The following is a 9,829-nucleotide window of genomic DNA, read 5'->3' on the forward strand; positions in this document are numbered from 1 at the left end:
TCAACCATAAGCGAAACCATTTTTTTAAATTATTTCTCTAAAACATGAAAATGAACGTTTCTAATTTTTTGATAAGGCCATTATAAATATTTTAAAAAGTTTTTGTCCCTCCGGTGTTGGGCCACTGAAGGAGGGAGGCGAAAAAAAAATAAAGAGACCGACCTTACTTTACTCTTTTGAAAAACATAAAACCACTTTGTATTAATTAACTTGACTCACACGCCACATCTCATCGAAATGCCAAATGTATAAAGACGATGCCGAACAGTTTAAACCCATTTTATTCGATGGGCTTTGAAAGCTAAGCTTGATCTCACTTTTGCATTCAAAAGCTTTTTGCTTTGCGGTGCAAACATTTAGGCGTTTACAATATTGATAAAATAATATGTAATTAGGAATGGGTTACACTAGTCGCTTTTTGCATGTTTTTTTACGCAGTTTGGTTTTACGCGACTATTTTTATGCGAATTTCAGAATTTACGCGGTTTTTTACGCGAATTTCGGAATTTACGCGATTTTCGGAATTTACGCTCAATTAGTTTATGTTTTAACGTAGTGTTGAAATCCACGAAATGTTTTTTTACGCCAATTTTTGAATTTACGCGGTTTTTTACGTGAATTTCGGAATTCACGTGGTTTTTTTACGCGATTTTGATTTACGCGGAACGTACCCTTCGCGTAAAAAGCGACTTGAGTGTAGATCCACATACCCAGGTGTTAGTTTTAGTCCACGGAACGTTGAAAGTGTAATTTATTTTTATAATAAAATGCATTGTATATAACGCATTAAGCAAAAATTAGAAATTAGATCATTTTAACGTAGAACTATGTTTTTGTTCTCTATGTTGGGGTATACTTTATAAGCACGAGAACTGAACGTGTAACAAAAATTGATTACGTTTTGCACGATTATAACGCAACCGTTTTTGAATGGATTTTAGAAATATTTTCATCAATCAATCAAAGTGCTTTGAAATAAACACAAGTAACCAACACTGTCATTAATTAGCGAATCTATCAATCACATGTAAGCACGCTTCTGCTTCCCACGCCTACGATGACAATTTTATAAGCAACGAATTCGACTACCTCATTTTTAAAAAAAGAGTAACAGAATTTCCCCATCTAACAAATCAGAGATTGTTTGTTTCGATTGAGCCTAGACCAAGTTAATGTCCTGTGCGTAAATGATTTTGTAAAAGCGTCAAAATCATCCCTGCTCTTCGATCGTTTATATTCGATTATATTGTTTGAACATTGAACCTAGACAAGCTTGATGTCCTGGTCCAAATATCAAAACCATTGAGATGCTGTCAATAACATAAATGTCTAATATTAAAATTAAAATTAAATTAAAATTATTGTATGATTCAATAATTGAGTTAGATAATATCACTGAAAATGATAATATTTCACTTTTTAATTTCAGGCATTCAATATCATCAGCGTCTTAGTGATATTGATATTGAAAGCACCATTCAATAAGTGATAGAACTTAGTGAATGAACTCTTCACTACCAGTGTTGGGCACCACTAATTCACTAATTCGCTAACTGACCAATCGAGAAACGCTAATTACACTTTATAATTTATACTCAGACTAGCCAAATTATTGCTGGTCTAAATTCCAAATGAAGTGCCGCTGTTTATTTAAAAATTAATAAACTGTAAAGCATTTTATCCATTATAATAGGTATTGATCTTAGTTTTATTAAGAAAAGCCGTGTAATATATACAAATTAGTATTTATTTGTACTGTAATAGATTATAATGCAAGTTGTAGGGATATGTTCAAAAATAAGCAGTGACTGTTAATTTGCAGTTTGCGGTTAGTGGTTAGCGAAATTTCCACGATTATCGAGCAAAGTGTATCGGTTAGCAAATTAGCACTACTACAACGATGTTGACGGATTGAACTGAAACAAATCTTCACTCGGGTACAGTGCGTTGTTTTCGTTGTTTTGCGGATTGAGAAGTCCGAACAACCGATTTTCCGAGCCATGGACTTCATTGACATCGCTGGATTCTTTTTGATCATTCTATCCATTTTTTTGACCATGTTCCGTTCCGCGGTAATGAAACGGAACTTGTATGCTTTCCGGGTAGGTGTGAGCATAGCTTATCACTTTCCCTAGCCTTATTTATATAGTACACTTTTACCGACCGAATTATCTCCTTTACGCTTGCTCCGCGCGCAATAAAACGACGACGGCTGACCGATTGTTTTCTTGTTTCAACATCTTTCAGTGTACTCAACACTGTTTGTTTATATCTGACACCCAACAGTATTAGCTATTCAGTGCTGCCAGATATATCTGAATATTGTTTCACAAGCCTTGATAAATTCCTATTTGAAATTCATTGCGAAAATTCGTCACGCACCCTGTAGATGGCAGTTGACAGAATGTAACATTTTGTGTATTTTAAGGCAAGAGTAACCACTATTTATTTGAATGATAGGTAACTAAGCAAAAGAGGAGATGGAAATATCATCCGTCAATCACGCCATTGAATGTAACTTGCAGCGACTGCTACTTCGAATTAAATATCGCAGCCTTTGTTAAAGCAATCCAGCTCAGATTTGTGTTTAGCTGGCTTCTCTACACTTATTTGATTTCCATCCTCATCAACGCAATAGCACTGTCCCCGGCGACATGCCAGTGATCTGTAGTTCCCATTGGGGCAACAATCCGGAACCTCTAGGCTATTGTTTTCCAACAACAATTTTTTAGCTCTTGCACACTCTGAAAATATCGATTGCTTATAATTAAAATTTGTTATCATAAGTTCATCAAATTACTGACTGCAATTCATACTGGCAGCTTCCGCTGAGCCCTTATCGACGACAAACGGTTCTATAACTGTTCCATCCTTATTTGAACAGAATTTGCTGTAAAAGATTTGTTTTTGTATTACTAAAACTTTTACGCTATATTAGTTAACTCACTGGGTATCATTCATCTGGATTCTATTGTACCATCCATCTGGTTGACAAATATCCGCATCGAACTCCAGCACGTTGAATCCCAATTGCTCATACTGATGAATCTGCTGCAGTTGTGACAACTTCATCAACTCACATTCTCGAAGATAGGTGGTGTTATCATGTAGCCGTTTGCTAACTTTCAGAATGAAAGAAAAAAAAAATCAATTTCACATTTAGTTCATTACAAATGTAGAAACATTACAGCATGGTAATCCAGCCAGTCCTCGGGTTATATTTTTTCTATCGGACGTAGGTTCCCCGCTGTGCATATCCACGCAGGTGCAGATGTCGTCAACGCACTGGAGCTGATCGAAGGATCCTTTCGAATCACAACGCGACGTTAGGATTGGGTAACGTGAATTCAGCAACTTCTGGGCTTTGGCTGCAAGACGAGCACACTCTGTAAGGAAGTTAGAATTAGTATCCCCATACAGAACTAATGAGGGAGGGTGTACCACATCTCATCGAAATTTGAATGTTAGCGGTATGGACGGCTTCTCCGAAAATTCTATTGCCATCTTCGTCCACACAGTAACAGCTGTGAATAAATTAAAAGTGAGTTGATAGCTTACTAACTATTGGGGTTACTGTTTGAGGAACAACATAGACGATCTAGTTACATAGTTTCAATAAAAATTACGTATATATGATCAAGGTAAACAATAATGATACCCGCATTTGTTTTAAGTCTTAACATATAAGTAAGTCAAGAGCTCCAAGGTGCATGACTTAAGCGACACTTACAACAAGCAGCCTGTGGCTGAATATGTTGCTAACAGTGATCATTACACAATGCGGAACTAAATAGCAGACATGTAACAAATTAAACTCTGTGTTTTTTCTTATTTCAGCTTTGAGAAATACGAATGGGTAAACTTTGAGCGGCACGAAATCAATTATTATATACGTGACTACTTTCAGGCTGGTCTAGAGATGAGAATTTAGTTATTTTGACCCGATCTACAAGTAACAGTAAATGTTTACCCTTAGTAATAAAACTTAGCACCCTAAGCAACTCTCAGCAAATAATTACAGTGTCACATCTTACCGAAGCATCTTACATCAAGCACTGCACACAAACGACCGTATTTTTTCCTTGAGCGTAAACGTCTTTAAAAACTTGATCCTTCCTTATCGACAGACTTTACAACCGGCTGTTAGAGTACAAGACAATTATGGAGCATGAACAACGATCCTGGCACAACTAGCAGCACCGCGCAGCCGAGATTTGAACATACAACGACTGATGCATTATGTCGCACACTGAAAATGCATGCGACCATTGCTGATGTTCTATTCCGTTCCGTTGCCGTTGATGTTCGCTGACGGTCAATGTGATTCCAGTTTCTATCAGCAGAACTTCCTTGCCATAACAACCGAACACTACAGCTGTAGCGCACTTTTCTAGCAGAGAAATCAAATTGGTCTAGATTTAATCGAGGTCGTAAGAAACTTTGTGTTACTCTCCGATGAATTCTTCAGAAATGTCGAGAGTACAACGTGCCCACGCATCATATTTTCGTGGATTTCAGGGCAGCATACGATACAGTTGAACGAGAACAGCTATGGCAGATAATGCAGCGAGCGGGCATCAAAACGAGCGGAACGATTTTCAGCAAGAGTAGAAGCCAGCCTTCGCAGACGACCTCGACATCATTACTAGAAACATTGGGACGGCGGAGGTAATCTACACCAGACTAAAAACGGAAGCTATTAGGATAGGGTTACAAATCAATGCAAAGTTTGCCCTCCACGGGCAGTGACTATTGATGGCGATGAACTAGAAGTGGTAGATGAGTTCGTATATTTGGGATCTCTGGTCACTGCCGACAATAATACGAGTAAGGAGATCGAACGACGCATTCAAGCTGAAAATCGAGCCTACATTTCCCTCCGCAAGACGCTTCTACCTGGGAGCATACGCCACCGCACAAAGCTGACGATGTACGAAACGCTAATCAGACCGGTAGTCGTCTACGGACTTGAGATAGTTACTTTGCTTACGGAAGACATACGTGCACTAACAGTATTTGAACGAAAGGTGTTGCGGACTATTTTTGGCGGAGCTAAGAAGTTCTTTTTCAGCTGATCTGCGAAAACTAAACTATCTCGTTATCTCGGCTCGTTATCTTGGACAGTTAGTTATCGTTTAGACGACACATTTCCTCATCCAGAACTCCAGAATTCGTCTACCGCATCGCTAAAGGTTTCATCAACGTGTATTGTCTCAAGGCGTTATACTGCTCACTCATCCGTTCGACTCTCGAAAATGGTTCCATTGTCTGGAATCCGTATTACCAAAACGGAATGGGCAGGATTGATTCGATTTAATGCCTCTTCTTACGTTTTGCGCTCCGTCATTTACCTTGGCGAGATCCATTTCGATTGCCGAATTACGAGAGACGATGCCGATTGATCCATTTGGAGACACTTTCTGGTGCGAAGGAACGTCGCAAGAACTTTGTTTGCTGCTGATATGTCGCAGGGAAGAATCGTTCGTCCTGCTATTTTGGGCACTGTAGAATGCTGCGAATACCATTTCAACGCACTAGCTATGGACAAAATAGCTCTATGATCGGAATACAGCAAGTCTTCAATAGAGTTGCCGCTGTGTTTGATTTTAATCTGTCACGTAAAACTATCCGCCGAAACTTTCCTGTTTTTTTCTCTATGAATGACGCTTATGAAAATTTGTGTATATTAACAATTTTTTGACTGTGTGATTGTTTATAGTATGAGAAACCATCATTAGGACAACTGTAGCCTGTTGATGTTAAGGGTCTTCACATTATGGTGAAATATTTTGCAGCCTTGCGCTTCAATATACCCCTAAATCAAACACTCCAACGGGTTATGATCCGGATTGCTAGGTGGCCACAAATCTTCCGTCAAAACTTCATGTTTTTGTTACATCAGCCATCGTTGTGTACGATTAGACGTGTGACATGGCGCTCCATTCTCATCTCAGAGAAGTTGGCCTTCGCCAAGTGAAGCACTTGATTCATCAAAATACCGATGTAAGTACACTTCTGTATTGATTTCAACACCAACATCAATGAAAAAAAAATGGTATTTTCAAACCGTTGGACGCCACCAAACCAAACATTATGACACCAACCAGGTTAGTTTGGTTTAGAATTTAACCTTCACTTTCTCCAGAACATTCTCAAACATTTTCGGTGAACTAAGCTGGCAACACGGCATCGATGCTGAACAGATTTTCGTCGGAGAACAGCATAATTATTTCTTTCTTCTTCCACAAAGAAAGTAATTTATTCGAACAAGTCTCTCGCAGCTCTTTTACCCAACTAGTAATCAAGTGACGTCTCACGCCAGCTCTGTAAGATGCGTGCAAATCTATTTTAATGATGGAATTCACATGGAGTTTACTTCTTCTTCATTGGCAAATTTTCTCGAGTTTTGCTCATTCTGAAAGACAAAATAAGTCTTTTGTTCATTCCGAGTGTCTTCAGCTTCTTTAGAATGTCACACAGTCGAAAAATGTTCAAAAACGGATTTTTCTCAAGTTCCCTTTTTACCACGACTCTTAGACGAAACGTTCCACAATTTTTTTCCCGTGTTGGGGACTTACCACCGCGACCATTATTTTGATCTATTGTGGTGTATCCTCTTTTAATTTATGCCATGTCGTATCACTGAGTTATCAAAATTTGATGAGCCACCTCAACTACTGTCGGCATTTATCCCAATCAGGTGATGCATTTCGTATGAAATTTATCACCTGATTAGGAGCAGCATTCCAAATATCGCAGGGCTGAGTCAGCCCCTTATCAAGATATCTACGTCGTTTATGATATAGTGCAACACAGTCGCACAACAAATGTTCGGAGCTTTCAATCTCATGATTACAAAAGCGACAGTTAGCTTCATTGAGTTTACCAATGAGTTTCAGGTGGTACTTACAAGGACAATGTCCTGTTATCAAACCGGTGTATGTGCTCAAGTCGGGTTTTGAAAGGTTTAATAGTTTTTGTGATTGAAGAGCATTTGGCTCTATAAAACGTTTCGATTGCCGGGCATTCGAGGTAATATTCCAGTTAGACTGTACCTTTAGTTTTTCCCAATTCCTAAGTTCCATTTTAAGGGCACATGAAGATAGTCCAAAAAAGAGTTCGGGTCCTATGAACTGCATAGATGATCCCTTCTTTGCCAATTAATCAGCGATTTCGTTCCCTTTGATTCCGCAGTGACCAGGAACCCAATAGAGATTGACCATATTGCGACAGAAAAGTTTTTCCAACAGTTTTATGCATTCCCACACCAGTTTAGAAGTGTGAGTTTTTGATTTCAAAGCATTAAATGCTGCTTGACTATCCGAGCAAATACAAATATTTGCATTTTTGTAGTTTCTTTTTATGCATATCGATACACACTCTAGTATTGCATATATTTCTGCTTGAAATACAGTGGGATGTTTTCCCATTGAAACTGAAACGTTCCACAATTACGTCTCTTAAACGAATAAAAATTCAAAATAAACTTGCAAGCTGTGTTGACATTGGCATGCACTCTAAACGATAAATATGCAGACACACCTGTGATTAACCCATTTTTAGTTATACATGTCCATAAAACATTGGTACCGCCATCCGGGGTGAGATTGTGCCACGGGGGTGAGATTGGGTCAAAAACCAAAAATGTTTATTTGTGAAAATTTATTATATCTATAGAAACTGGTGACCTAAATTCAAAATGATGATGAAAATAACATATTTATTCATAACTTAGAATGGAACACAGATAATATTAGCAAACTTTTAGCAACTATTTAGCCTAAACAGGGTTTCAAAGTTCGCGATCAAAAATACTCGGAAATAATGCTTGTAAAAAATGTCCCCCATAAACCAACCCGAACAAGAAATCGCATCAACCTGCTATTTTGAAGGTATATAAACTAATCATTTACAATGTATTGAAAGGTTATTATGCGTTGGATAAATTTGGATTACGGAAATAATATTTTTCGAAACTTTGTACTTTTCGAGCTTCACGGGGGTGAGATTGTGCCAAGCCATAATGATCGATCCAATTTGTGGATTTCACATACACAACAAAAATACGTCAGTATACACCAGTACACTCACATTCTTTACTATTGAGCACACTATTTTGACAGATTAGATTGCATCATCCATTTTGGAGCATAGGTCTGCTAAATAATTTAAACTAATTTTTACTTTTTCTCTGGAAATTTCAGAAGCTTTGAATAAACACTCTAATATAAGACGAATATATTATACCGTATATAAACTGCCAGTTTTAAGGACCAGGGAGGGGGGTGGGATGGGCTACATGTTCTACCGCCTCGGGTTCTCGAACGAAGTAATGGTTACTTTTGTTAAATGATCAAATAGGTATGCCCCCTTAGGATACACCCCTTCATATATCTCCCCCTTGTTAACCCTAGAAACGCTACTGGCTATATTACGGCTGTCCATTGACTACGAACTCATTTTTATTTATTTCAGACCTCTTCGGGGTATTTTCGTTCATACTTTTTGTGTGATGCGTTGTTTTTGGTCGACCCCCTGCCCCCCATAACTCAGTTCATGGACGGCCCATATGAACTACTTTATACTGATGTTTATGTGTATTGTTGATAAACATGCTAACGTTCACTGTTTAGATTTTTAGCTTAACTTTAAGTTTTTGGCACAATGTCACCCCCTAGAAGGGCTGAGATTGTGCCAAAGTTCATGCATTTCCAGCAAAATTAGGTTTCATTGTAACTAAACCATCTCTACGGTAGTTGTTAATTGAACAATTTAGTACATATTGACAGATTTGAAATCAACTTAGCTCCTAAATTGTGTGTATACTGAGCTAAAGAACAAAAACATATGCTTTTTTGGCACAATCTTACCCCGGATGACGGTAGTTATTATACTACTGACCCGGAAGCAGTATTTTCGTTTGCTTGAAACAATGCCAACAGAATCTGTTCTGGTCTATCGAATAACTTAGTCTATTTTATAACTAGGTTTGTAAATCTGTTACCAAAGTTCCAACTTCTGTTAGGTTTTTTTGTTTCAAACTTACAGATACATCACTTCAATAGAATTACTAAATTACCAACAAATATAACTTACGTTTGTCCCGGTATACAAACAACTGGTTCAAAGTTGCCATCCGCATCGCAGGCAGGTCGCTGCATTAAATTTCCGATAGTTCCATCTTCTCTATTTTGATCGAAGTTTTTCTGTTTTGTATAGCATTTACTAGATTGGTGCACTGAACAAAATTTCTGGTTGAAAGCAACAATGAAACACCCAAATAAGAGTTGAAGTACTTACTAGGCTGACAAGTGGGATGTTCCTCTCCTTCGAGCACCATACAGTACAGTCCCGGGCCGCAGATTCCCGTCGGCACGGGTGATCCTAAGCCACCGACCGAACAATCATCACCTAATTTCAAGTTTTCAATGCAAGTTTGACAGCATGAACATGGACTTATCGATGGCAAAATTATTCCATTATGGGTTGAATTCTGTACCAGGCAGGAAAGTTTTAGCGTTTCACACTCCGAGTTTTCACGGTAGGACTGCAATTATTATTAAGCACTCAGAACCTAAGCATACCAAACAGCTTCAATCTTACGTCACAAAAATCCTCGGTGCAGATGTAATTGTTTGGAACTCCTATCTGTGCTGATGCTCGAAAAGTCAAAATACAGCACACGGTGGCTGCCACAACCAAAAAATGTGTCATCAGTTAATATTTAATCGTCAAACACAATCTCAAAAAGATTTATGCTGCAATCCAATTCACCTATTGATGACCGAAATATCAATCGAACAATAAATCACCAATCTACCCAACTGTA

At 38.2% G+C, this 9,829-nt stretch overlaps 1 protein-coding gene across 1 annotated transcript; it reads right to left on the reverse strand.

Annotated features, from left to right (window-relative positions):
- Positions 1–1,761: 1,761 nt before the first annotated feature.
- LOC128736249 (uncharacterized) lies at positions 1,762–9,714 on the reverse strand. Its single transcript, XM_053830729.1, has 8 exons — positions 9,604–9,714; positions 9,301–9,547; positions 9,097–9,238; positions 3,442–3,524; positions 3,189–3,386; positions 2,948–3,122; positions 2,805–2,890; positions 1,762–2,744 (listed from the first exon to the last, which is right to left on the reverse strand). The coding sequence occupies exons 1-8, from the start codon at positions 9,712–9,714 to the stop codon at positions 2,542–2,544; spliced, it is 1,245 nt and encodes a 414-aa protein (XP_053686704.1). The 3' UTR covers positions 1,762–2,541.
- Positions 9,715–9,829: the final 115 nt, after the last annotated feature.

This window comes from Sabethes cyaneus, chromosome 2, assembly GCF_943734655.1.
Source record: "Sabethes cyaneus chromosome 2, idSabCyanKW18_F2, whole genome shotgun sequence".
NCBI lineage: Eukaryota > Metazoa > Arthropoda > Insecta > Diptera > Culicidae > Sabethes > Sabethes cyaneus.

What these genes read in the sequence shown, in the direction of transcription:
- LOC128736249 (XM_053830729.1), bottom strand. Translation starts at nt 9,714, where the DNA reads ATGACACATTTTTTGGTTGTGGCAGCCACCGTGTGCTGTATTTTGACT. An exon ending in GCACCGAGGATTTTTGTGAC is followed by an intron (nt 9,548 to 9,603) that starts GTAAGATTGAAG and finishes TAATAATTGCAG; the next exon opens with TCCTACCGTGAAAACTCGGA. An exon ending in ATCCAGATGAATGATACCCA is followed by an intron (nt 2,891 to 2,947) that starts GTGAGTTAACTA and finishes AATCTTTTACAG; the next exon opens with CAAATTCTGTTCAAATAAGG.